The sequence below is a fragment of the Cornus florida genome, unplaced genomic scaffold (genome assembly GCF_030987335.1).
Source record: "Cornus florida cultivar Cherokee Brave unplaced genomic scaffold, ASM3098733v1 CherokeeBrave_3.0.0_Hap2_Chr08, whole genome shotgun sequence".
Classification (NCBI taxonomy): Eukaryota; Viridiplantae; Streptophyta; class Magnoliopsida; order Cornales; family Cornaceae; genus Cornus; species Cornus florida.
In genome coordinates, this window is record NW_026775578.1 from 4,600,642 (window position 1) to 4,627,057 (window position 26,416).

The following is a 26,416-nucleotide window of genomic DNA, read 5'->3' on the forward strand; positions in this document are numbered from 1 at the left end:
AATCCTTTAGAATTCCTATTCTCATAATTGAGGTGATGGAGTAAGTGATTTTGGCTATAAGAGTTCTTTGTGAGTATCTTCCCTTCTTGAAGATTCTACTATTGCGTTCTTCCCAAGTGTGATAGACAATTGAAGAGAGACATATTTTTTTAACTAGATTTTGTGGAGAATTGGACTTCCACATGAAGCTTACCAGCTGCACCAACATACTCCAGTTAGAGATCACTGTTGAGAAATGACCCTTGTCCTTGATGAACCTCCAAATTGGCGAGATGAATGAGCAGGTGAAAAACAAGTGGTTATGTGATTCCATTGCATTAGAGCAGAGTGGACACAGGTTTTGGAATTTGCTCATGGATTTGCAGTCAAGTGTTGGCAATCTAGATTGGACTGCCAACCACAAGTTGAATTTCATCCGAGGTATGATAGGGGAACTCCATACCAAATTAAACCAAGGAACTTTATCAAGATGCCCTGCTAAGTGAGCTGTTGTATGCTTGAAGCTGTAGCGTCCAGTAGGAGAGGCAGTCCAAATCTTCTTATCAGTGTTAGCTGGACATGGAGGTTGAATATGCAGTAGCTCTGGGATAAGAGTTGCGAGTGACTGTGGGAATGACCATGTGTTGTTTCTGTCAATGAATGAGTCAAGAGTGGCGGTTTCATTTATGCCAGCTGCAGTGAGAACATAAGATGCAAACCTAGTGCAAAGTGGACCTCCTGGAGCCCAATTGTCCAACCAAAATGATGTGCCAGTTCCATTACCAACCTTGTGCTTGATTAAGAGCCTAGTTGGATGCCTTAATTGCAGTAGTTTCCTCCAGCTCCATGAGCAATTGTGTGGAATTTTTAGTGACCACAAGTTTTTGGATTTGATAGAGTGAGAGTTGCACCATCTAATCCAAATTCTATCCATGTTTCCACATTGTATATCCCAAATGTGCCTCATGATTCCTGCTTTGTTTGCCTGCTCTAAGTTTGGAATGCCAAGCACTCCAGCTTTTTTAGGTTTGCAAACCTTGTGCCAGGCAACCTTAGAACTGGAAGCTTTCATCTTAACCCTAAACCAAAGAAAGGATCTAAAGACTCTGTTGAGCTCTTCAATGACTCCTTTTGGTAAGATGAAAATATTGCTCCAATATAATTGTGTTGATACCAAAACAACTTTGATTAATTGTAACCTGCCTGCATATGAGAGAGACCTTGAAGTCCAGTGGGAGATTCTTTGGGTGATTTTGTTGATAAGCAAGTTGTAATGTGAGGCTTTTAGGCATGTTGTAATCAGTGGCACTCCTAAGTATTTCACTCGGAGGTCAGCTTGTTCAATACCCAGTAATGAGATAATGGCTTCCTGGGTGTGAGCCTCAACTCGAGAGAGAAAAACTGAGCTTTTATTCAAATTTACCTCAAGACCTGACATGCAATAGAAATGGTCAAGGGCACATTTAAGAACTGAGACTGAAGAAATGTCCCCATGACAAAACAGGAACAAGTTATCAGCATATGACAGGTGTGTGATCTTTGGATCCTTGCATCTCCAATGGTACTTGAAGGTGTGAACCCTGTCCACATAATTCTTGATAATGGAAGAGAGGGCATCCATTGCAATGACAAAGAAAAAGGGGGAAAGGGGGTCCCCTTGCCTCAATCCTCTTTTCCCTTTGAAGTATCCCTGAAACTCTCCATTAAGAGCTATGGTGAAAGATGGCGAGGTCTAGCATGCTTGGATAAGTGATATAAATTTCTGAGAAAAATGATGTAGAGTGAGACAGTTGAAAATGATGTCATCGTCTGTTGGGCGTCTGCATAACGTTTGCGTGGCGTAACTTCTTGGTTGCGGCGCGTAACACCATGCTTGGTTTAGCAGCTTAACTAGGTAGTGTCAAACTGGTCATTGGGTTATATGAAGAAGTCATTAAATCAACCAGGATTATATGGGTATTAGGTTGCATTAATTCAAAGAGACTTTATGACTTTTATTTTATTTAATCTTTTTAAGAAGTTTATTCAAATGTAGACACACCCTCTCATGATTTTTTGTCCAGGAAAAAAAAAAATTTACCCGCCTTTAGGATTTATTAAAAATGATTTAAAAAAACTTAAATTTAAAAAGAGAAAAAAAGTATAGAAAAAGAGAATTTATGAATTTCATTATTCATTTTAGACATTGATAGGATTTTATTGCCCCCAAAAAATATTTACACGAAAAAAAAAAAAACCCCTACAAATAAATATCGAGACACAGTCTTTCCCTCTCAGAGTCGTCGTTACTGTACAGATGGTTTTCAGAACTTGCGCTTCTCTTTTAGCAAGAAGCACTCCAAGAGGTAAGCTTTCATACCCACCACTAAGACACACTAATAACTCCGATATCAAACTAACGAACACAAAATTCAATGCCTCACTTTCCAACCCAGATCTCCCTCTTGACAATTTCTTAAAATCAAACTGTAAATCAGGCAACATCAATCTCAACGATGCATTAAGCTTCTTTGATCAGATGCTTCTCATGCAACCCATTCCTCCTACTTCATCCTTCAATCTATTGTTAGCTGCAGTTGCCAAAATCAAGAACCATCACCATGTCTTGTTGTTATATAATCAAATCATATCAGTCGGTGTATTGCCTAATTTCATTACGCTCAACATTTTGCTTAATTGTTATTGCAATTTGAGTCGGGTTGGTTTTGGTTTCGGGGTTTTGGGTGGAATTCTGAAGAGGGGTTATGCCCCGAATACTGTAACTTATACATCACTGATGAAGGGGTTCTGTATGGAGGGTGAGATTGGTGAGGCGGTTGGGTTGTTGAAGAAAATGGTGGGATTGGGTTGTCGACCCAATATAATTACGTATGGGACTTTGATTAAAGGATTGTGTCAATCGGGCAACACAAGCTTTGCACTTCAGTTGCATGACGAAATGTTGAATGGGAATGGTGGTCTCCGTTTCAAGTATGAACCGAATTTAGTTTGCTATAGTACCATTATTGATGGTCTTTGTAAAGATGGGTTGATAGATAGGGCTAAACAACTCTTCTTGGAGATGAAGGATAGGGGAATTTCGTCAGATGTAGTTGTTTTTAGCTCCCTAATTCATGGTTTGTGTTATGCAGATAAGTGGGAAGAGGCCAAAAGTTTCTTCAATGAGATGTTGGATCAAGGCATTCGTCCTAATGTAATAACGTTTAATGTGTTGATAGGTGCACTTTGTAAGGAGGGGAAGATCCAAGAAGCACAAAGGTTGTTAGACTTAATGATTCAGAGAGGTGAGGAGCCCGATACTTTTACATATAACACTTTGATGGATGGGTTCTGTTTGGAGGGTAGAGTTGATGACGCCAGGGAGTTGTTTGTTGTGATGGAGACTAAGAGCCATGGGCTTGATGTTATTAGTTACAATGTGTTGATCAATGGGTATTGCAAGAGTTGGAGGACAGGGGAAGCAATGGGGCTCTACAGGGAAATGCTTAGTAAGGGAATCAGACCTACCATTATTACTTGCAACACTTTATTAGCTGGTCTTTTTCAGCAAGGTAATGTTAGGAACGCACGAGAGCTTTTTGCTAAAATGCAAGTCCAACACATGATACCAAATTCATCTACATATAATATATTCTTGGATGGGCTTTGCAAGAATGGCTGCCTTGTGGAGGCAATGGAATTGTTTCAGACGCTTGATAGTAGAGGGTTTGAACCGAGCATTATAATCTTTAACTGCATTATTGATGGGTTGTGCAAAGCAGGAAAGCTTGATATTGCCATGGAGCTATTTAGCAGATTGTCTCAAAAAAGTTTGGTGCCAACTGTTGTAACATATTCCATCATAATTAATGGACTTTGTAAACAAGGGCAGTTGGAAAAGGCAAATGATTTGTTTCTGGAAATGGAAGACAAGGGTTGTGCTCCAAACATAGTCACATTTAATACTCTTATGCGTTGTTTTTGTGAGAATAATGAGGCACCAAAAGTGGTAGAACTTCTTCAAAAAATGGTAGAGAGAGAAGTCACACCAGATACATCCACAGTCTCCATAGTAGTGGACTTACTGTCAAAGGATGAAAAATACCATGAATATTTGAATATGCTTCCGACATTTCCTGCTGAGGGGCCAAAAGACAGATGACATGTTTAACGCAGTCACTAACATGGGCTTTCGTTAACGACCCTAATTTGAAAGAATTTCTGGATTAAGGTCATACCAGAAGTATGGCAGCATGAAAGTGCATTACCAAAGTCCCAAAGGAAATCATATTTAATTTTGAAGAATACCTTGATGGGTCAATCTAACGATGTTCTGATATGGGCAATCTTTTGAGATGACTAGTTATACATCTGCAATGTAATGTGAAACTCCATGAATCAAGATGTTTGTTCAGAAACATGGGCATGGAACACAGTACGTGTCGAATATTTCCTCTTGCTCTCATGAACTGAGAAAGCGGTAAAAACAAATGGTTTATCAAACAAGGGTGATAAACAGATACAAAGTTAGGTTTGACAGGTCTTTCCCTCCCAGTACCTTGCAGGTAATACTTTTTATTTATCCTAAATGTAGAATCATTTGCAATATTATTTTGAATGTAAATTACTTTCATTTTTTTTTCCTAGTTAATTACTTTCAATTTGTTCCTTGGTGAATGTTAGTAGAGAATCATTTACAGTAAAATGCAATTTTATATCTCATGGCAGCATTTTTGTATGTCTCTCTGACTCTTTGTTTCCCTGTTGTGTACCTTCCTTGTAATCTTACTCGGAGGCAGCCTAGAAAAGATGAGTTTGTGTTCTTTGGCTTCAATGACAATAAGTTATCATTTATCTCCTATCATCATCTATTATGATATCCACAATCTTTCTCAGCCACTGTGTATCTTTCTTTGTCTCTCACATAGCACTCATGTACGCACATGCAACTCACTAGGCTATTGCTGTATTGAGTTGGGGGCATAAATCATGGTTTTGATAAGTGTGTTGGTTTCTGCCTGCAAATAGACCATTGAATTTTACCGTATTTCAGGATTTGGGACTTGAGAAAACTTCCTGGAAGCCTTTTTAGCTTGGTTGAAAGGACAAAAAAGGTTGAATAAAAGTTGAGTTTGAATTTTTGGCTGTTCACTGTTTCGTGCTCTTCCTTTTTTATTTGCAATGTTCTTGTTTGTTTATTTATTTAATTTTAGTAAATTGACTTTTAATCTTTATGCATCCAAAGCAGCGGAATATATACTGCATGATTTCTTTGCCATTTAGTACAACAGTCCTGGTTAGGTTAGCATTTGAATACGGAAATTAGTTTGCTGACAATACTTTTTGGGATTTTTTTTTCTCTTTTTATTATTAGATTCTGCAAAGGAAGAGCCAGATGTTCATATTCCTCATGCCTTGGATGGTTTGCTGAGGGTTCGTAATAGCATTATTAATGGGGACAGTGATCCAGCTCATACTCCATCTGGTGCTGGTGGGATGGTTTGTACAAAATCTATTTAAGAAACTTCTACTTGTACAATTCGTGTTCTTGGAGCAGGTAGTTTATCAGTTCAATTCCATCCAGTATCATTTGAATCTTGTTTGTATTTACAAAATAAGCATTTATCTGCTATGAGATGTCTTTCTTTTGTCCTTGTTGTTTCTATTCCTTAATGTTGTCTTTTTCTTCTGGTTGTGAATTTTCCTTGTTTATATTTACTTCATCCCATACATTCCTTTTACCTGTCCAAATATTTATAGTTTGTTTTCTCATCTTTTGCTGCTAGAGTTATATGTGTGAAAGGAGCATTTATAATCATTGAAACTCATTTTAGCTCTTGCTGCAATTAGGTGTTTTCAATATCCAACTTATTATTTCATGGTATCTGAGTAAAGTATATGGTCCTCATTACTTCAGAAAACCTGCCACCCTTTCCTCCGCCAGATGACAGCACTGTTGAGATACAAGGGAGCCTGCAGGTGTGCATAAAACAGTTGAACTGATTGCAAACCATCTTAGGAAATTTTTAGTTGTTCGCAGTGTCATTGCAGTATTTGAGATGTAAATAAGTTTGCTCCTCATATATTCTTAGAACATTGTAGGCTATTAAGAGTGCTAACTAGATGGGTGCATATGAATGAGAGGTTAATATGCCATTATTGTACTTTTACAATACTTTCCCGCTCTTCTTAATGATTACTGATGAATGGCGGGCTTGGTGTATACTGGAAAATGGGTCAAGCATACAAGGTGCTAATGCACAAAAGATGGGGGAAAATAAGTCTCCCATCATTTATTTTGAATGACTTACTACTTATATTGGTGTAACATATTGGCAAATTACTAAAATGGTTGTTTGCCCTACTCCCTTGGGGCAAATAATATTTGATAAACACAATATCAAAACTTAATGTAGTAATGTGAAGTACCAATTTGGCTTTTGGGGCTGTGTGTTGTTTCATTCAGAATCGGGCTTGAGTTCTAAGCTTAAGTTGAGCTAGGCAATCTTAGGCGGGTTGTTGAAATGTTAACCCACCCTCCTTGCCTCAAACCGAAAAGAAAAAAGAAAAGCTGGATTACATGAAGTTTCACTTACCTCGGTCATGTGCTTTTTAGTTTTATCTATAATGCTTGTAAATTATTTTGGTCAGATGCAAACGGCAAATGTTAATCAGACCATGCCCCCACCCCAATCTTGGGGCCCCTCTTCCCAAGGTTTTTCGATGAACACTGGTGGTGGATCTGGTTTTGCGCCTGATCCTCAATACATGCAGCCTCCACGTCTATTTGACTATCCACCAGCAGACTTGCCTCCTATGGACAAGCAGCCTCATCAGTGTCCTCCTGCTTATGGAAGAGGTGTGTTTATGGGTGTTAACATGAGTACAGCCACAACAAAGGTGATATTCTTTGCTTATCTTTATTTTTTGCTGTAGATAGTGTAAGAAGGGAATATTTCCCAATGGGATGGGTGCACTAAACTTTTTTTCCCTCTTGATAACTCACTTTTTTTTTTTTTTTCCTCATTTTATTTATTTATTAAAAATGATATAAGTACTTCATTTTTCTATCTTACCTAGTCCAAATGCTAAAATGAGTAATGGAAATCCAAATATTAATCAACAGTGGAAAGTTACTAAATTATTTTTCACGTCACAGTTGATTGAGTTGTCATTTTGATTTTTACTAGTGAAATGATGACCTAATTTCATTACCTATTTTATGCTAAATAAGACTGTCCTTTACAAATTCCCAGGTGGGTGTGAGCTTGAGGCCAAGGTATGATTTTTCAAAATTATACCGTACCAAAAAAGGTTCTTTAAACTATTTATTTGGTAAAGGTTTTACACGCCCAATGGTATAACTTCCCTACCCTCAAAAAAAGAGGGGCGTGGGAAATGTGTGTGTGAGTACTTACCTGATAAAAAAATATATATATATATGCTTTTATATGGACTGCCTTGGGGGAGACCATCCTGTTTCACAAGGCAGCGTGTTACATGTTCAATTAGTAATCTGCCCTTCCCCACTCCCTTCTTTCCCCTTTCCCCTTTTCCTGGTGGCACAATTATGCAAGTACTTCCAGTATTTATGTGTCTAAAGCAGTTTACAGTCTTACACACCAAAACTGACAGTAGGTTGTGTTGATATACTTGTATTAAAAGATTTATGATTTGAGAATTATTATCTATGTATAAATAGTTGAGAAAGCCCACAACTGGATGAAATTGGAAATTTAGTAAATCTAATGTTGATATTATTTCTGGGGCAAATGCAAAATGTTCTGCTAGACTATATCACACATTTGCAAATAACTCCCTATAGTGTGTGTGTGTATATATATATATATATTTTCTTTTTAACAAAAAATAAAAGAAAAAAGAAAACTAAACTACAAAAGATTTGCAGAGACCTAGGGATGGCAATGGGGTGGGTTTGGGACAGGTTGACCTAAACCCTACCCTGCCACATTTGATCAGAGAGTTTCCCATACCCGTCCTGAAACTGGGTCGGGTTTCATAGTTAGATCCCATCCCCGACCATTTAAAAATGAAAAAAACACAAGATTCTGATCTCAAAACTACTGCATGTTGCACTTTTATCGGCCTTTGAGCTGCTCTATCTGTCATACTCAAATTGCATTTGCATCAGCTAGAATTGCATATAGTAGTACAACCAATCTCTACAAATTTGGTGTAATCTCACTATTGATCTCTTACCTTATGGTTTTGTACTTTATGTTGGAATCTAACCATGCCATGTAGTTCAAATGCTGTAGGAAAAACAGGCAATGAGTGAACTGACTGCTGATATATTATTAAGTGTGGTGTATTATGTGAGTTTGCTGTAGGTAAACAAGACATGAAGCCCAACAGCAATTGGTAGTGGTATGTATTTATCCCAACCATGGGGCATTTGTCTGGAGCTTCCGCGTGACCACAATTGTAGAAACGACATAAAATGGTGTGAGATGTTAAAAACTCCATTAGTTATAAACGGAAGTGATGTGATGATTCAAGGGGCAAATGCTGCCATTTGAAAAGTGAACAGTATGCTGATTCTGTTGGAAGTGGATGGATTTTGTTGGATAGCAAAAATTGAAGGCAGCAAGGTGATCAGTCACTTGTATTGCCATGGCGCACCGAAAGTGACATAATGAGAAGCTACCCAAGGAGGTAACTTATTTGGGCAAACTTTAGAGTTTAGAGTCATGTATTAGGAACGGTACATGACTTATTTGGAATAATTTGCGGTTGAAAAAATCAATTATTATTATTATTTTCTCCTCTCTACCAATTCCTCTAACTCTAGAATTAGAGGTTGACCATACAAGCCAGCCATATGAAGATCAGTGACTTATAGTTCTTTGGTTAGCTCATCAATTTTATTAACATATTTTAATAAAATTTGCATGGTACAACATACCGACACAAAAATATCCATACATATTTTATTAACATATTAAGCCTAAATTATACATGGTCAAAACTGATTTTAGTTCACTTGGGTATATTCGGCCCTTAATATTCTTTTTGCCCTTTATCTCACCATCAAAAAGTTGGCAAAACATGATATGAATTTGTGATAATTTATCCTTTCTATTTGTGGTTTGTTTGTTTGTTTTTTTAACTAGATCTTTGTATATTAAATATTTAATTAAGTTCAAATTTTGGTTTAATTGGTTTGACCAATATCAAATGCACAAGTGGCATTATAATGATTACGCATTAAAAAAAATATATATGTGTTGATTAAAAAATATTATATATGCGCACATATGTATCATTTGCAAAGGTTCATGTAGAATGTAATGTGCATTTGAAAAATGCCTATTATATTTACCAAAAGTAGGACAACTTTAAGGTTTTATTATTATTTATTACTATTATATAATGTACTTCAGAATTAATTATTTCTTTTTTCTAGATCCCCATTTGAAAAAAGATTGATTGTTCTTAAAAGGTCCTATGTCTTGATACATTTCAATTTTTTATTTTTTACACATAAAAAAGTACAAAAAAAGGATTTTACATAAAAACCATAGAGTTGATTCGTATTGAAGCTTTGTTTAGGCCTCAAACCCATATATGGTTGATATAGTGCAAAAGAAAGAGTATTCACTCCTCCGTTTCAATTCCAAAAACATAGAAGTCCTAAAAAAGAATTTATAGGACAAAAAAATCATACTTCATATAAATATTTCCAATTGAGTTCTAAACTAAATAAAATTTCTATGTTACCCTTTTCATTTTACCTTTTCAACCCCTTTCTCCCGACGCACGCTTGCGAACCCAGTTTGATTCAGTAGCCCCTTTCCTCCTCTACGCTATGATGTTTTGCTGTTTTTACATTTGCAATTAAAAATCTTTTTGAACTAGTTTGATTCAGTAGCCCACTAGCCCCTTTGCTATAGCAACATAAAAAGGTTTTAAGAAAAGTAATACATAAATATCAAACAGATGTTTATTTCATGGCCGCTTAAAAAGGAAAACACACACATTTAACTAGTTCAAGCTTGCGAACCCAGTTTGATTCAGTAGCCCCTTTCCTCCTCTATGCTATAGTAACAGATGTTTATTTCATAGCCGCTTAAAAAGGACAAAAGCTAAATTCAAAACATATATTCAACTATGGGGCTTTATGGATTCCGGTGACCAAGGCATCCATTGATTCCGGCGGCAATCTACAGTGTGTTTGTGGAGGAACGAATTGACTTTGGTGGGCGAGGTCGTAGGGTTGGGTTTGGAAACAACTACAGATTGTCTTTATTGGCGAATCAATATGTAAAAATGTGAAGTTGTAATGGAGCTCACCGTCGCGTTTTGCAAAGATGGCTCGAGGTAGTGGGGGCAGATTGCTTGGACGTCTCTATTTGGCTCTGGGTTCGCAAGCTTGACGTACCGATTGCTTAAGGGAGAAAGGGGTTGAGAGATATGGAAAGGGTAAAATAGGAATTCTACTTAATTTAGAACTTAATTGGAAATATTTATGCAGTATTGGACTTCTTTATTCTATAATTTTTTTTTTAGGATTTATTTGTCTTGAAAAGTAGGACTAGGTGAAATTTTTCCTTTTTATTTTTTTATTTTTATTTTCGTTGACTTATTGTGGATTAGAACTCATGAAAGCTGGGGCAAATCCAGTAATAAAACATGTAAGAAGGACTGAAAGGCAATTATCCAAACATGCCCGATCCCTCTCCATAAACCTATTCGATTTATCGTCACGTATAGCCTCCCTCCACTTCTCTCCCGCTCGCTTGCCGCTTCTCTCTCTGTTCGTGGCCTCTAAACAATCTTTTTTTCTGTAAGTGTTCACATCTATATCTATATATGATCATGCATCGAAACTCAATTAGGCTTTACACAATACTTATATCATTACTTCTTACGTCTTTAGGTTTTGTTCATTTGTATGCTCAAGATGTTTCTAGGGTTTCGTTACATGTATATATACGCATTTAGATTTGAGAGCTCTGTTGGGATTTCTGTTATATATTTGATGCAAGTGTTGGTGGGAACGTCGTTGGGTGATAATTTCATTCTTTGTTTCTTATATTCTTTTTATTTTATTGTCCCCTTCCTGGATATGTGATTATCTGTTTTATTGATGAGAAAAGGATTGGAAAAGAAAAGAAACACAAAACAATTCTCCATATACTAGAAAGTGATGGGTTGTTTTGTGCTTATAGGTCGGAGCTCCGAAGTATTTGTATTAATCTTAAATTTTGGGGTTTTTTTTCCCTTGGATTTACGAACTCCATTTGTTGGCACCTGTGAGTTTGAAAATAATGCAACTATCATTTTTCATTAGGTTTCTTTCTTCCCTTGAGAAATTGAAAGCCAAAAGCATAAAATAGTGGTTCATCACTTCCCTTTTTTCAGCAACTAATTGGAGTGTTTTATCATCTGTTAAGTTGTAATTCCATGCACTAGTATTGATCTCCTTTTCTCATGGTTAGATTATTTTGTTGATGACACTTGATAGGTTTTTGCTTTCTTTATATATAGATTTATATTAGAAGGTAAAACAATTTCGAACTTGGTTCTTTGATGAAGAATGACTGGACATGTATATATACACACACATGCATACATTTCGTCTTAATCTTTTTGTATTGTTTGTTCCCTATAACTCGAGAATATGGTCACTTCTAGCCTTCCGAATGAAAATGTAGATGATAATTGTTTGTTTTGTATATTATTTGGTACATTTATATTGATTATTTCTACTTGCTTGCTTGTTCAGCAAATGGCAGAGGAAAATTTCGATGAACATGACGTGGGAAGTATACCTGAGAACTCGCAACCTCCAGATGTACAAGGTTCTGAAAATGATTCAGGGGTAGGTGGAGAAAAGAAATGGCCTGGATGGCCTGGAGAGAACGTTTTCAGGATGATGGTTCCTGTACAGAAGGTTGGTGGTATCATTGGCCGCAAGGGAGAGTTCATTAAGAAAATCTGTGAGGAGACGAAGGCTCGCATTAAAATTCTTGATGGTCCTCCTGGGACTACAGAAAGAACTGTGAGTTTATACACACATATATATCTCTTATTTGGTGTTACGTATCCCATATGGGAATATTATGGATAAAGTACTATTTGATAGTGTAAAGATCTTAGTATGTCTTCTTGTTGGTCATTTTGTAGAGTGATGAGCTGATGGTGTCATGGATATTAGTCAATCAAATGGTGCTTACTTATGTTTAATCTGGTTGCGATGCATTCTCAGAGTTTATTTTTTGTCCCTTTACATTTTTTCTTTTCTTTTACCCTTTCATCTCTCCCCTTTTCTCTCCATCTCCCTCTGTAGATATATACATATCAATGTATATTGTTGAGTTGTCTATTAGTATATTGCCATGATATTGTACAAACTGTCTACTGAATTGGTTTTATGTAGTCAATATTTTGACGGTGGCTAGAAAGATTGTTACTTTGATTATATTGTTTCAAATTTGTATCTTTATGAACATATGTAAGATGCACGAAACTTCATCTTGATCTAACCATTATAATGCGATGAAAGGTAACCATTGGAGTATTACCTTTCACATTTTAACAATGTTCTTTTGTTAAATGTTATATTACTTTTTATAACTTTAGCTACATGTTGGTGGAACCTTTTAGTACCTTTTGTTTCGCCTATCATTGTTTAGCTTCAGCTGTTAAGGAAGGAAAAAGGATTTTTTACATTGTCAATTGGTACTTAATAATTGACCACAAAAGCTGAAAATTTGTTGTTTAGGAGTATCAAAACAACTGTCAACTATTAAGTATTATTATATAATAATAAGACACATTCCCTTCAAGATGAATTGGTTATGGAAAAGATGAAAAGTAGTAAGATGAACAACGAGAGAAAAGAAATGGAAATATCAAATTTAACGAGCAGGTTAAAGTAGAGTTTATTCATCCGAATAACCAAAATGAATGTGTGCAGGTTCTCCGCAAATTTAAGGCAACTTTCAATCACCAATGTGGCTTCAATTTAGAAGAGCCAAAGATCCAGATTGCAGGGATCAGCGTTGAGCATTACAACTCCTGAAAAGTTCTTCTGACTTGACTGTCAGAAATACATTGTGCGGACATTGGTACCAAGAAGCTTTGCATTATATCTGGTAACTTCAGAACTTGGTCGATTGGTGTCGTGCCACACATTGTTGAACTTAATACAAGAAAAAAAACCATAATTGGTAATAATAAGATGCAGTATCCTAAATGTCAAATCAGATTTGTTTTAGATTATTTAATTAGTAGAAACAATCAGTATAAAACCCCCTAATATAGCGCGATTAAAAGTTGACTAAAATCTATAGGTGATATAAATATTTTATCTTTATACTATACGAGCAACATTCTTCATAGATTTTTTAAATGTCATTTGGAAATTATTGTCCCCTTATTTCCTGTAAATAGAATATTTGTACAGGTTAAAGTAACTAAAATGTAAAATGGAATGAATGCTTACAGATACATCTATCTAAAATACTAAAAGACTCGAGCATACAAGCGTATATGGAACTAGGTATTCAAGAAAAAAAATTAAGAATATTGAGGAAGTTAATAGTGGATTTCCTTTAATATGTCCTTGATTACTGTATAGACTTGGGAGTAGGATAAGAAGCAAAAATTCTATCTGAAAGGCACTAATAATTGATTTTCTATTTAAATAGTCAGTTGGCAGCCTTTTTGTGCAAACAAATACAAAGTTAGGTCTATCTCTAGTCTTTCCCTCCCAGAACCTTGTAGGGAATACTTTTTATTTATCCTAAATGTAGGATCATTTACAATATTATTTTGAAAAAGTTACTTTCAATTTGTTTCTTGGTGAATGTTAGTAGAGAATCATTTTCAGTAAAATGCAATTTTACATCTCACGGCAGCATTTTTGTATGTCTCTTTGTTTCCCCGTTGTGCACCTTCCTTGTAATCTTAGTTGGAGGCGGCCTAGAAAAGATGAGTTTGTGTTCTTTGGCTGCAGTGACAATAAGTTATCCTTTATTCACCACCATCATCTATTATGATATCGACCATCTTTCTCAGCCACTGTGTATCTTTCATTCTCTTTCACATAGCACTCATCCACACACATGCAACTCACTAGGCCTTCGCTCTACTGAGTTGGGGGCATAAGTCATGGTTGTGATGAGTGTGTTGATTTCTGCCTGCAAATAAGCCATTGAATTCTACCGGACCTTAGGATTTGGGACTTGAGAGAATTTCTTGGAAGCCCTTTTAGCTTGGTTAAAATGTTTGAAAAGGTTAAATAAAAGTTGAGTTTGAATTTTTCGTTGTTCACTGTTTTGTGCTCTTCCTTTTGTATCTGCAATGTTCTTGTTTGTTTGTTTGTTTAATGTTTAATTTTAGTAATGCATCCTAAGTGGAATATATACTGCTTAATTTCTTTACTTTGTAGTGCAATGGTTCTGGTCAGGTTAGCGTTTGAATACGAAATTTAGTTTGCTGACTATTTTTTTTGGGATTTTTGCTCTTTTATTAGGTAATGGTTTCTGCAAAGGAAGAGCCAGATGTTCCTATTCCTCCTGCCTTGGATGGTTTGCTGAGGGTTCATAAACGCATTATTGATGTGGACAGTGATCCAGCTCATGCTCCACCTGGTGCAGGTGGGATGGTTTTTACAAGGCTACTAGTGGCAGCCACACAAGCTGGAAGCTTGATTGGAAAGCAGGGTGGCACTATAAAGTCTATTCAAGAAACTTCTGGTTGTACTATTCGTGTTCTTGGAGCAGGTAGTTTAACAGATTATTCAATTGCATCCAATATCGTTTGAAGTTTGTTTGTATTTTAAAAAATTGCATTTATCTGCTATGGAATGTCTTTCTTTTGTCTTTGTTTCTTCTGTTTCTTAATGTTGCTAAGAACTTCTGTTTGTGAATTTTCCTATTTTATATTTACTTCACCCATACCATTCTTACCTGTTCAAATATTTATAGTTTGTTTTCTCATATTTGCTGCAAGAGTTAGAAATTTTAAAGGGACATTATTTTCATAGTTTCTGAATGATGTATATGGTCCTCATTACTGCAGAAAACCTGCCACCCTTTGCTCTGCCAGATGACAGCATTGTTGAGATACAAGGGGAGCCTGGAGGTGTGCATAAAGCAGTTGAACTGATTGCAAACCATCTCAGGAAGTTTTTAGTTGATCGCAGTGTTATTGCAGTATTTGAGATGCAAGTAAGTTTGCTCCTCGTATATTCTTAGAACAGTGTAGGCTATTAAGAGTGCTAATTAGATGGGCGCATATGAATGCGAGGTTAATATACCCTTATTGTACTTTTACAATACTTTCCTGCTCTTGTTAATGATTACTGATGCATTAGTGGGCTTGGTGCGAGTGGGTATAATGGTATGTTGGAGATTGGGTCATGTGTATAAGGTGCTAATGCACAAAAGGTGGGGGAAAAGATGTCTTCCACCATTTATTTTGAATAACTTGGTACGTTTATTGTTGTAACATATTTACAAATTAATACTTATCAGAACAAACATATTTACAAATTAATAAAATGGTGGCTTGCCCTACTCCATTAGGGTTAGGTGTTAAATTTCTTTCTAATTAAGCCATGCTGATATAATATATTACAAACACAATATCAAAAATTTAATGTAGTTATGTGGAGTACCAATTTCGGCTTTGGGGGATGTATTGTTTCATTCAGAATTAGGCTTCAATTCTAAGCCAACGGCTAGGCAAAGCTGAGGTGGGTTGTTGAAACATTTACCCACCCTACTTACCTCAAACCGGAAAAGAAAAGAGAAAAACTGGATAATATGAAGTTCCGCTTTTCCAGATTCAAATTGCAGTTGGAATATATATATATTTATTTGACCTTACTCCTTTTTAAGAGATGATGCTCCATAACTTGTTTAGCATGGTACGTTACCCTGAAATAACAGATATTTGTCTAATAGCTTCATCTAATTTCCAAAGCACGTCAGTCAGTGTGTTTTTTAGTGTACTTTTCATTTTCATCATCGCCTTAATCCCATATGAATGGGTTTGGCCACATTAATTCTGTTTCTCCAATCCATCCTATTGCATACCATTTCACCTACTATAATTAGCTTTTTAAATTTATTTTTAATAACCTCATCCCATGTTATTTTTGGTCGCTCTCTGTGTCTCTTACCTTCTATTATAACTAATCTTCCTCGTTTGACTGGTGTGCTTCTAGGTCTCCGATGTAGGTGTGTCCAAACCATCTAAGTCTACCCTCTATAAATTTCTTATTAATTGGAGCCACCCCTAAATTTTCTCTCATTAGTGACCCCATCCCTCCTAGTCACTCCACTCATCCATCTTGGCATTTTCATTTTCGCTACATCAAGGCTTTGCTCTTGTTTCTTTTTTATGGCCCAACACTATGCTCTATACAACATAGTTGGTCTAATAACGGTCCTATATAATTTTCCTTTGATCCTTTGTGTTATTCTTTTATCACATAAAATTCCACTAGCTTGTCTCCACTTGGTCCAACTCGCTCCAATTCTACTAGTTATATCAGTATCTATCTTTCCATTCTTTTGTATTATCGATCCTAGATATCGAAAATGGTTGTTTTGAAGTATTATCAATGACGAGTCACTATTAAATTCGAACTCCATATACTCAGTTTTAGTTAACTAATTCTCAATCCTTCCGATGCTAATGCATTTCTCCACATTTTTTGTTTTTTTGCAAAGGTTCTCTTTAGAAGTGTCTAAGAACACTATATCATCCGCAAACATCTTGCACCAATGACTCTTGTTTTGGAACTCTTCTGTTATTTCATCTAAGATTATAGCAAATAGATAAGGGCTTAGTACCAATCCTTGGTGCAATCCTACATTTATGGAGAACTCACTAGTTTCACCACATTTATAGTTTTGTTGTTTTTTAGTGTATCTATAATGCTTATAAATTGTTTTGCTCAGATGCAAATGCCAAATGTCCGAGAAAACCAGACCATGCCCCCACAACAATCTTGGGGCCCCCCTCCCCAAGGTTTTCCGATGAACACTGGTGGTGGACCTGGTTTTGCGCCTGATCCACAATACATGCCGCCTCCAGGCCCTCCACGTCAATTTGACAATTATTATCCACCAGCAGACTTGCCTCCTATGGACAAGCAGCCTCGTCAGGGTCCTCCTGCTTACGGAAGAGATGTGTCTATGGGTGTTAACATGAGTGCACAGCCACAACAGTCGATGGTTACAAAGGTGATATTTCTTTGCTCATCTTTATTTTTTGCTGTAGATAATTTTAGAAGGGAATATTACCTGCTTATGAAAAAATGTAAGACGGGAATATTTCCCTAGAGGATGGGTGCGCTAAACCTTTTGATAACTCAACTTCGTTTTTCTATCTTACCTTGTCCAAATGATAAAATGAGTAGTGGAAATCCAAATATTAGTCAATGGTGAAAAGGTACTAAATAAATTTTCACGTGACAGTTGATTGAGTTGTCATTTTGTTTTTTACAACTGAAATGACGACCTAATTTTCAATACCTATTTAAGCTAAAATAAGACCTGTCCTTTACAAATTCCCAAGGCCCAGGCGGTTGTGAGCTTGAGGCTGATGTATGATTTTACAAAATTGTAGCTCATCAAAAAGGCTCTTTAAGCTATTTCTGTGCTAAAGGATTTACATGGAATGCCTTGTAGGAGACCATCCCGTTTCAATAGGCAGTGTGTTACATGTTCTGCCTAGTAATCTGCCCTTTCCCCCTCCCTTCTTTCCTCCTCCCCTTTCCTGGTGGCACTGTTCTGCAAATACTTCCAGTATTGATGTGTCTAAGGCAGTTTACAGTCTTACAGACCAAAAGTGACAGTAAGTTGTGTTGATTTAGTTGTTTTATAAGATTAATGAGATGAGAATTATTATCTATGGATAAACAGTTGAGAAGCCACAACTGGGATGAAATTGGAAAATTCAGTAAATCTAATGTTGATACCATTTCTAGGGCAAAATGCAAAAGGCTCCAATAGACTATCACACATTTGAAAATAACCCCCTATACTGATTAAACACCCCCCACAACCCCCTCCCCCCCCCCAAAAACCCAAAACTGCAAAAGATTTGCAGAGACCTAGGGATGGCAATCTATTTCTTTGCTAAAGGTTTTACATGGACTGCCTTGGAGGAGGCCATCCCGTTTCAAAAGCCAGTGTGTTACATGTTCTGCTTAGTAATCTGCCCTTCCCCCGACTCTCTTTCCTCTTTCCTCTTCCCCTTTTCCTGAAACTAAACTCTATTCTGCCCCATTTGATCAGAGTGTCCCATATTTCCCCAACCCAGGTTGGGTTTCATATTCTGATCCCATCCCCGACCATTAAAAAAAGGAAAAAATGTAAGAATCTGTCCCGTTTTACAAAAACAAACACTTGTTTCGCACATCTGAATTGAGAGAAATACACAGATGTACATATAAGTATAATAATAGATGAAGAACTACCAATTGAAAATAAATGAACAAAAAATAAGTGAAAATAGATGGAGAACAACAAAATATTGTTCGGCAAACAAAAGAAATATGACGAAATGTAGATCGGAAAACTTTGTGGAGTTCAGTGCTGTGCAATTAGGATGCCAGTGATTGCCACTTGCTACGTATCAGCAAAGCTTCATGGAGGAACTAATGAAGAGCGAGGAAGAGTTGGTGCCAATCACTGGCAGAAGGAATGGTGAAAATTGTTGGAGGACTTTGCGATTGTAGTGGGGAGATGGGTGAGGGGCAGAGTGATGAGATAGATAAAGAGATTTCTTTGGAATATAGTGAAACCCTACCTACTCCATATATGTCTATATAAATACAAGGGTATTATGTAATATATAAATTTTGGAAGGGAAAATATGTATGGGTATGTAATATCATCAGGGTGGGCACCGGGTGGGCAGGCGGAAGACTCATGAACCCTGCACCTGCCCCGATCCCTAGTCAGGATTAGTTTTCATAACCCAAACCCACCCCTTCTATTTATCATACCAGTCCCATTAGCGTTGGGACGGGGCGGAAACCTGCCGGATCGGGACTAATTGCAATCCCTACACAGATCAATTGTCACCAAACCATTGATGGAGTAAAAGAATTACAGGCTGCCTTTTAGAAAATGAAGAAGTGGTAAATTGCAAAAACACTCTATAACTATCTTGATTTTGCAGTTATCCATTGATATGACAAAAAACCACCTAACCTTCAAACGATTGTGTTACTTCGTGGTTATGCAATGCACCTGACTATCTCTGTTCAATTTCAAAGCAGACTGGCATCAAGGGGGTAATTGCAACAGTTAAGTAAATTTCAGGATTTTTTTTTTTTTTTTGCCAAATTAATTATCTAGAGGGATATTTACAAATGTGAGATGGTTCCCTTTTTATCTTTTTCTCTTTTCTCCAAATAGCTGTTGTATTTATACTGAAGTGCATGTTAGAATCTCTGCTTAAAACTGCAGGCTATTATAATTCTATGGAAGGGATTTTTATTGAATCTCAATAATACCATTATATCTGCTTACTTGTAAATTGCAACCAGTTCTTTCATATCATTGGCAATAGTTTTTTCCATACTTGGCTAATATTGTTTTCAATTTTGACGACCACCCTACAAACATCTCTTTATTTTATTTTATTATTTCTTTGTCATTTTATTGCTGGTATTAATGTATTTTTTTAATTTATTTTTTACTCCTTGTTTAGGTTACGCAAAACATGCAAATTCCTCTGTCATATGCGGATGCAGTAATTGGAAACTCTGGTGCGAACATTAGTTATATACGTCGGGCCAGTGGTGCTAGTATTGCAATACAGGAAACCAGGGGTGTGCCTGGGGAGATGACTGTGGAGATAAATGGATCTGCATCACAAGTCCAAACAGCTCAACAATTGATACAGGCACCTACAATTTCCTTTATCATATTTCAATTCTGCTGCTCTGCCTTTTTCCTATTTATTTGGATCGCTAAGGTTGTGCTAGCATGCAGTTGTTTTTTGATATTTCTGACCCAAGCATTCAGTGTCTTCTTAACTCTTAACTGAGTTATGCTTGCATTTTTTTTGCTCTAGTATTACTTTTATTAGATTGGAATGGAGCATTGGAGAATTTTGTATGGGCTTAACTCCTTTAGTGTCTATAGTAACATCATTATTTGGTGGTTAGTTACTAGTTCCACTACTATTTGGGTGCATTTGGATAGTGAATACTATTGTTAATTTACTACTAATGTATGAAATAGTTGATTATTTACTGTTCTTGGATACTGATAATATGTATATATATTTTCAATTGCACAATTAAGTCTTGTAATATCATAGTAAGTTTTGTAATATCATTTTCTTCAATTCCGCACGTGGGGCTTGAACTGCTCTTTGTCGAAGCTGGCAACCACCATTATTATCTTTTAATAGAACTTGTTCTTTTTTACAGAATTTCATTGCTGAAGCTGCAAGCACTGCACAGAACCCTACAGGTGCGCCAACTGGACAAGGGTATAATACCTATCCGGGTCATGGACCTGTTTATGGATCACCACCATCCAACCCTAGTGGTCATCCCGGGCATGCGCCTACTGGAGACTATGGTTCCGTGTATGGAACCAATTATGGTTATTAAAGCAGCTGAGTTCTGGTCGTAGTCAGATTGGCGTCAACATTTGGGACTTGATAGTTATCATAGGGAAGTACAAGATGAGTCTTGGCAGGGAAGTTAGTGATGTTGTATTGACATTTTTCTGATCAGAGACGCTCTTGATGTTTAAATTTTCTCAACGCCCTAGGTGAAACATTAGTTGGCTAGTTGGACCTGTTTGAACCCTTTGTTCTCCTGACTTGTCCCATGGCTGCTCGGCTTGTTCATCATAGTTATTGTGATTATTTTCATCTGTCTTGTAGGATATGTGACTGCTTTATGTGCCAGAGTATTTGGCAACTTCTTCAAACATTTGATTTAATGTGCAAGTCTATGAATGCTTTCTTTAATCATGCCTTTGATATGCCATGGCGTCAGCATTGTATTTTAAGGTGTCATATTATTTGATATAAGATGGGTATATGCGGTGTCTGTTCTAGTTATGTTTTAGTGCAGGGATGAGCTGATGAGCTATCTTGTTTTGATGCATTGATTTTATATAATCCATATAATCGTTTTGGGAAGAAGCATGGATTTTATTTCTTGTTTTGGTATCACACAGGACTATTTTGTAGAACTTGGAACTGAGTAATTGATGACTACGAATCGGAAAAGATGCATGGATAGCCCGTAATTTGTAGAACTTGGCATTTAACAAGAGTAATTGATGACTGAGAAACGGAAAAGATGCATGGATGGTCTTAATTTGTAGAACTTGGCATGTAACATTAGTTATTTATGACCAAGCGTTGGTAGAGATGCAATGGTTTTTCTCTTGTGCTGATGACGCGCAAAATATGAAAATGAACTCATAAGAACGCTATGGGTATCATGGAACCTATATAAGGGTTTTGGCCACAGAAAATCATCAAGAGGTGATTGATTTGTAATTACACTGTTGCTTTATGTGCCTCGATCAGATCTAGAATGTATTTTTCGGAATTCCTTAGCAGGGGATTGCCATGGATCAACAGGGTTTTGCTATTGATCAAATGGTAATGATTATTTTAGATTCGTAGTGCAAACTTTTTAGACCTGGGCAACACTTTCTGCGTATGGAAGTCATCACCAAGAGCATAGCATGACTTCAACCTAACATCCGAGAGGAGGTCGGCTTGTTTGCATCAGATGGAATTAGTGTCAACACCACAACAATCAACTATATCTTCCTTGAAAGTTTTGGAACATCTTCAACCAACCCTCCCAAAAAAAGAAAAGAAAAAAGAATGGTACAATAACTCGGAGAATCATTAAAAGAATGCTACTACAAGTATCAAACTCAAGGGACAGTTTTGATTCCCTATAACATTTGCAAATAGGTAAAGTTTATCTAAGCATAATGTGCGCGCACAAGAATTAAATGTCACTTGTCCATCAATAAGAGAAGCTTAAAATATATAGAGAAACCTAAATTCTTTACATAGAAATAAAGAAAAAGCTTAACATTGAAATTGATAATCTATATAGGCGCTGAACATGTTGTTCTAAAATGCCCAGTCTGATTGCAGCGACTGCAATGCACAACCCGCTTCGCACGTCCCCTATCTTCGGCACGAACTCGCCTTTTCCTTGGTCGTCCTGGCGGACGAAGCGACTTTGGTGGGTTTATGATGATCTCAGCACCATTGCCTTCATTATTTTGAGATCCATCCGACATTTCCTTCCAAAGGGTTCTATCTGGAACTGGGTGTATTGTTTGAGAGTATGCTTTGCGATATGTTGCCACGGTGAAACAACTCTCAGTGAAGCGATGAACATTCTGCCTACAAGAAAGGAGAGCTGCCACAGCATGGGCACAGGGCAGCCCATACAGCTGCCATCCTCGACACAGACAGCAACGATTTCGAATATCCACAATGTTTGTTCCTTCGTGGGATATAACTTCAAATTCTGCTTCATTTGCTCGGAGCACCTGATATGAACGTGCATGCTCAAGAGCCTCTGATACATGTCTTTCAGCACTTGGAACAAGTATAGATGTCCACTGCATACTTACTTCGCGTCGCTCGTTGAACCAAGTCATTAGTTGACGACGGATAGACTCCATCATTTGAATTATTGGAAGTGCAGAAGCTTCAAGTATCCAAGCATTCAACGATTCAACTATGTTGGCAGTCAGATGTCCGAACCGTGTTCCCTCAAAATATGCTGTGGCCCACAAGCGAGGCGGAACTCGTCGAATCCAATAAGCAGCTTCCTGCGATATCTCTTCAATCTCAAGGATTTTTGCTTCAAACTCGATGACTGTAAGAGCATTAGCAGCTTCCCAGAGAAGGTTGACAAGCACAGTATTGTTGAACTCCTTTCGGAAACTTTCACTAAGATGTCGTAAGCAGAACCCATGAAAAGCAGTTGGGAAGTTGGCTTCCACACCATCCACAATACTCTTCTGTCTATCAGACAAAATTGTAAGCCTTGGCATGTTTTCTGTATTAATCTCAAGCAGGTTATGTAGCTCAGAAAGGAACCACATCCAATTATCATCATTTTCCTCATCAACCACCCCAAATGCTAAAGGAAACAGAGCACCATCCCCATCAAAACCAGTAGCAAAAAGCAAGGTCCCAAGGTACTTGCTTTTCAAAACAGTTCTATCAAGCCCGAGAAGTGGTCGACATGCATTCAGAAACCCATAGATTGAAGCTTGAAATGAAACAAATAGGCGCTGGAAGCAACTATCCACTGGATTCACATATACTGATGCAATACTTCCTGGGTTTTTCTGTCTAATTTGGTCACAGTACTGTGGAAGAAGGCGATAGTCTTCTTCAAATGACCCACGAAGAGCAGCCATGATCCGTTCCTTTCCTCTCCAGGCTTGCTTGTATGATAGGGTGATCCCATGAACACGGTGAATCTCTTCAAGTATCTCCTTCGGCTTGCAATTCGGGTTTTCCTTAAGGCGTTGTTCCACAGAATTTGCAACCCATTGGACTGAGGCTTGCTGATGACCAAGATGAGTAATTCCACCACAAGAATGCTGCTCATGAATTGTCCTAATTGTGAAGGTCGGAACGCCAGGAAGTTTAGCAGCATGGATTCGCCAAGGGCATCCTTCACTTGCGCACTTGGCAGTGAAACGAGTCTTGTCAGACTTAACTGTCTGTATCTCGAAGTGTAGAGCAATTGCGGTGTCCCTCAATGCCCTACGACAGCTCTGGACATCAGGAAACTCTTGCCCAACAGTCAATTCATGGGTAGGAGTAGGAACTAGGGTGCGAGTTTGAATAACAGGGGGACTGACTAGGAGCTCGCCATCAGGACCAGTCATATCCGCAGCAGGTACCATACCCATTTCATGGTTTTGGTCCACAACAAGCTCCATGTTTTCATCAAGGTCGTGGTTCTCTACAATGGACAATTCGTGATTCTCTGATAAACCTAACTCGTGATTTTGGGCAGTAAGAGGCAGTTGATGATCATGGTTGTCAACATCGGTATTGTTTTGATCACCATCAGGTTCAGTATCTTCACCCAGATTCATTCCATTATCATGTTCATCACCACTAAGGACATGAGCATGTCTTAGAGCCATTTCATGGTTGTGGGCCTGAGCTACTGCTAATTCATGATCGGCATGAGCTAAACCTAAATCATGATCATGGGTATGCCCTATATCCAGATCATGTTCACGTGACTGTCCCAATCCTAAATTCTGACTCTGTCCAACTAACAGACTTTGATTATGCCCTAGACCGAGGTGTTGGTTCTGAACCAGCGATAGGTCCTGTCTTTGACCAAGAATCATATCGTGATTCGCCATGAATAATCCAGTCAAATATCTATTAATCAACCTCTCAATCCCCAAAAAAAATGCTCAACTTGCAATTTAAAATTCCTCTTCCTGAGTTCCAAAGAGAACCTGTTAAAATACAAAAAAAAAAACTATAAATCAAAGTTAACTCTGTCCATCAAACCTACAAAAAATTACTATAAAGGAACAAAAGAGTGAAAGAATTTACAGGTTTACCTTTTTTTTTTTCTTTTTTTTTACATCCAGTTTTTCCATCACTTTATTTGGGAATTAAGGAATTCTAACAGAAAATACAGTCCAAATTGGTCCTAGATTTCAACGGACATGGGAGTTTTTCTATTTACACTTGCTCCCAGCCGTGATATACTCTATCTAGATTTATCAGTATTGATCAATTTGTTCCTGTCTAACAGAACGCTATTGTTTCTACCATCAAGCTAAACAACCCACAAAGATACAATGAAAGCGGCATAACATGGATAAACCACAGAAAAAACCTTTGAATTAACAGTCTCCATTTGATTGCAGAAAAAGAATTCTGAAATATAAAAATCCGACAGTATTCATTATGTGGAGCCCGGGAACAGAGCAACCAAATCCAACAGAGCGTAACGATACAAAAACTTATATCTTAGTTAAGCATTAGATTCAAAAATTGCATCCTCACAAGATTATAGAATCAAAGAAAATTGCATAAAATCACAATTCGTTTTACGGTACTCAACTACTAACTAAAAATCTGAAGGACCGGAAAACCCTAATTCCGAATGCGAATTGAAGTTTCGAAGAACTTACAACTTGGAGCGTCAAAGACACCAAGAAACCTGCAAAATTGAGATAAAACAAAACGAAACATCAGAATAATGATCAAAAGCGGGATCCTATCTTCAATTAGGGTTTATATATATATGAATGAAGAATAAAACTGAGGGAGAGAAAGAGAGAGTTTGATTTTGGCGGGTAAGAGAGAGAGAGAAAGAAAGAAAGAAAGAAATAGATGAAAATAGAAAATACCTGAAAGAGTGAAGGGTAGAGAAGGGGAAGAGCTGAGAAATTGCAGGGGCAAAAGGGCAGAACGATGGATATCGGAGGTTTCGAAGGTCAAAAGCTAGGGCTCACACCAAAAAAAGAGGGCATTTAGGTCATCCCAACTGATCCCTTTGCTCCCTATATATATATATATATATATATATCTCTTTGTATACTATTAATTTATCCTAACCGTTTGATCATATCTCGTGGGCTCGTGGGCTCACCATGGCATTATTGATATTATACATAGTTTTTTTAACCCATTAATATATATAGTTTTTTTACCCATTAATTTTGGTGGGAAAAAGTCATTGTTTGCCTGTAATTGCAACAAATTGCCATGAATTCAAGACAAATATACTGATACGAGTTTAAAACATTTGTAAGAGTAATGGTTCAGGATTCAATTCTTTACATAAATGTAAGAGTATTTCTTGCTAAAGTGTTTTAATATATACATATATTAATTATTATTATAAGTTACATACTTGTGAAATGTTTAAAGTTTAAAGTGATTAGGGTGAACATATAAGTTCGCAATTTAATAAGCATTGTTGTTATTATTATTATTATTATTATTATTATTATTATTATTATTATTATTATTATTAACAGGTATTATTGTTATATTATCTCCTTGACTTATCATATTAATTTAAAATTTTACATTGTTTTTAAAAGAATAAAGATAAAACTACAAAAAAAAAAAAAAAAAAAAAACTTTTAAAGGTACAAAACCATCAAATTTCATCAATAAAAAAAGAAGAATGCTTGTCTCAGGTCGCATAAGTAGGAATGTCTTTTTGATGCTGACATGGATCAATAAAAATATGGTGTCAAATTTTTTTAAAAAATAATTAATAAAAATTGTTTGGATCTTTTTGCGATCATCCAAAAAGAAAGATTTTTTTTCCTTCATATGTTTGATATTTTCTATTCCAAAAATCCTTTATATTGCAATCCTCCATTATAGAAAACGCTAAACAATTAGTCCAAACATGGTAAATTAACCACAATTGTAAGACTCTAATTATCAATGG

General features: G+C 36.8%; 3 protein-coding genes across 9 annotated transcripts; 2 read left to right on the top strand and 1 right to left on the bottom strand.

Moving 5' to 3' along the window:
* Positions 1 to 1,834: 1,834 nt before the first annotated feature.
* On the top strand, positions 1,835 to 8,749 carry LOC132269013 (putative pentatricopeptide repeat-containing protein At1g12700, mitochondrial). 5 transcript variants are annotated; one of them, XM_059769994.1, is made up of 4 exons: positions 4,126 to 4,523; positions 5,333 to 5,515; positions 6,610 to 6,858; positions 8,310 to 8,749. In XM_059769994.1, the coding sequence occupies exons 2-4, from the start codon at positions 5,411 to 5,413 to the stop codon at positions 8,322 to 8,324; spliced, it is 369 nt and encodes a 122-aa protein (XP_059625977.1). In that variant the 5' UTR covers positions 4,126 to 4,523; positions 5,333 to 5,410; the 3' UTR covers positions 8,325 to 8,749. The 5 variants fall into 5 exon arrangements, with proteins under 5 accessions (XP_059625976.1, XP_059625973.1, XP_059625972.1 ...); XM_059769993.1 differs by adding an exon at positions 5,012 to 5,072 and having other exon boundaries at positions 1,835 to 4,523; positions 5,333 to 8,749; XM_059769990.1 differs by having other exon boundaries at positions 1,835 to 4,523; positions 5,333 to 6,858.
* A 1,904-nt stretch (positions 8,750 to 10,653) lies between these two features.
* On the top strand, positions 10,654 to 20,940 carry LOC132269015 (flowering locus K homology domain-like). Of its 2 annotated transcripts, none has more exons than XM_059769997.1 (7): positions 10,654 to 10,765; positions 11,708 to 11,983; positions 14,462 to 14,711; positions 15,010 to 15,158; positions 16,899 to 17,183; positions 19,663 to 19,857; positions 20,390 to 20,940. In XM_059769997.1, exons 2-7 carry the CDS (start codon positions 11,711 to 11,713, stop codon positions 20,573 to 20,575), a joined length of 1,338 nt encoding a protein of 445 aa, XP_059625980.1. In that variant the 5' UTR covers positions 10,654 to 10,765; positions 11,708 to 11,710; the 3' UTR covers positions 20,576 to 20,940. The 2 variants fall into 2 exon arrangements, with proteins under 2 accessions (XP_059625980.1, XP_059625981.1); XM_059769998.1 differs by lacking the exon at positions 10,654 to 10,765 and adding an exon at positions 12,902 to 13,079 and having other exon boundaries at positions 11,846 to 11,983.
* A 1,017-nt stretch (positions 20,941 to 21,957) lies between these two features.
* Positions 21,958 to 25,490, bottom strand: LOC132269014 (uncharacterized). 2 transcript variants are annotated; one of them, XM_059769995.1, is made up of 3 exons: positions 25,359 to 25,490; positions 25,140 to 25,168; positions 21,958 to 24,452 (listed from the first exon to the last, which is right to left on the bottom strand). In XM_059769995.1, the coding sequence occupies exon 3, from the start codon at positions 24,351 to 24,353 to the stop codon at positions 22,050 to 22,052; it is 2,304 nt and encodes a 767-aa protein (XP_059625978.1). In that variant the 5' UTR covers positions 24,354 to 24,452; positions 25,140 to 25,168; positions 25,359 to 25,490; the 3' UTR covers positions 21,958 to 22,049. The 2 variants fall into 2 exon arrangements, with proteins under 2 accessions (XP_059625978.1, XP_059625979.1); XM_059769996.1 differs by lacking the exon at positions 25,359 to 25,490 and having other exon boundaries at positions 25,070 to 25,149.
* Positions 25,491 to 26,416: the final 926 nt, after the last annotated feature.

Bases quoted from the DNA above. Each gene is read 5' to 3' on its own strand.
- LOC132269013 (XM_059769993.1), top strand. From the start codon at position 2,276: ATGGTTTTCAGAACTTGCGCTTCTCTTTTAGCAAGAAGCACTCCAAGA.
- LOC132269015 (XM_059769997.1), top strand. From the start codon at position 11,711: ATGGCAGAGGAAAATTTCGATGAACATGACGTGGGAAGTATACCTGAG. The intron at 17,184-19,662 runs GTGATATTTCTT...CTCCTTGTTTAG, and splicing joins AACAGTCGATGGTTACAAAG to GTTACGCAAAACATGCAAAT. The intron at 19,858-20,389 runs GCACCTACAATT...TCTTTTTTACAG, and splicing joins CAGCTCAACAATTGATACAG to AATTTCATTGCTGAAGCTGC.
- LOC132269014 (XM_059769995.1), bottom strand. From the start codon at position 24,353: ATGGCGAATCACGATATGATTCTTGGTCAAAGACAGGACCTATCGCTG.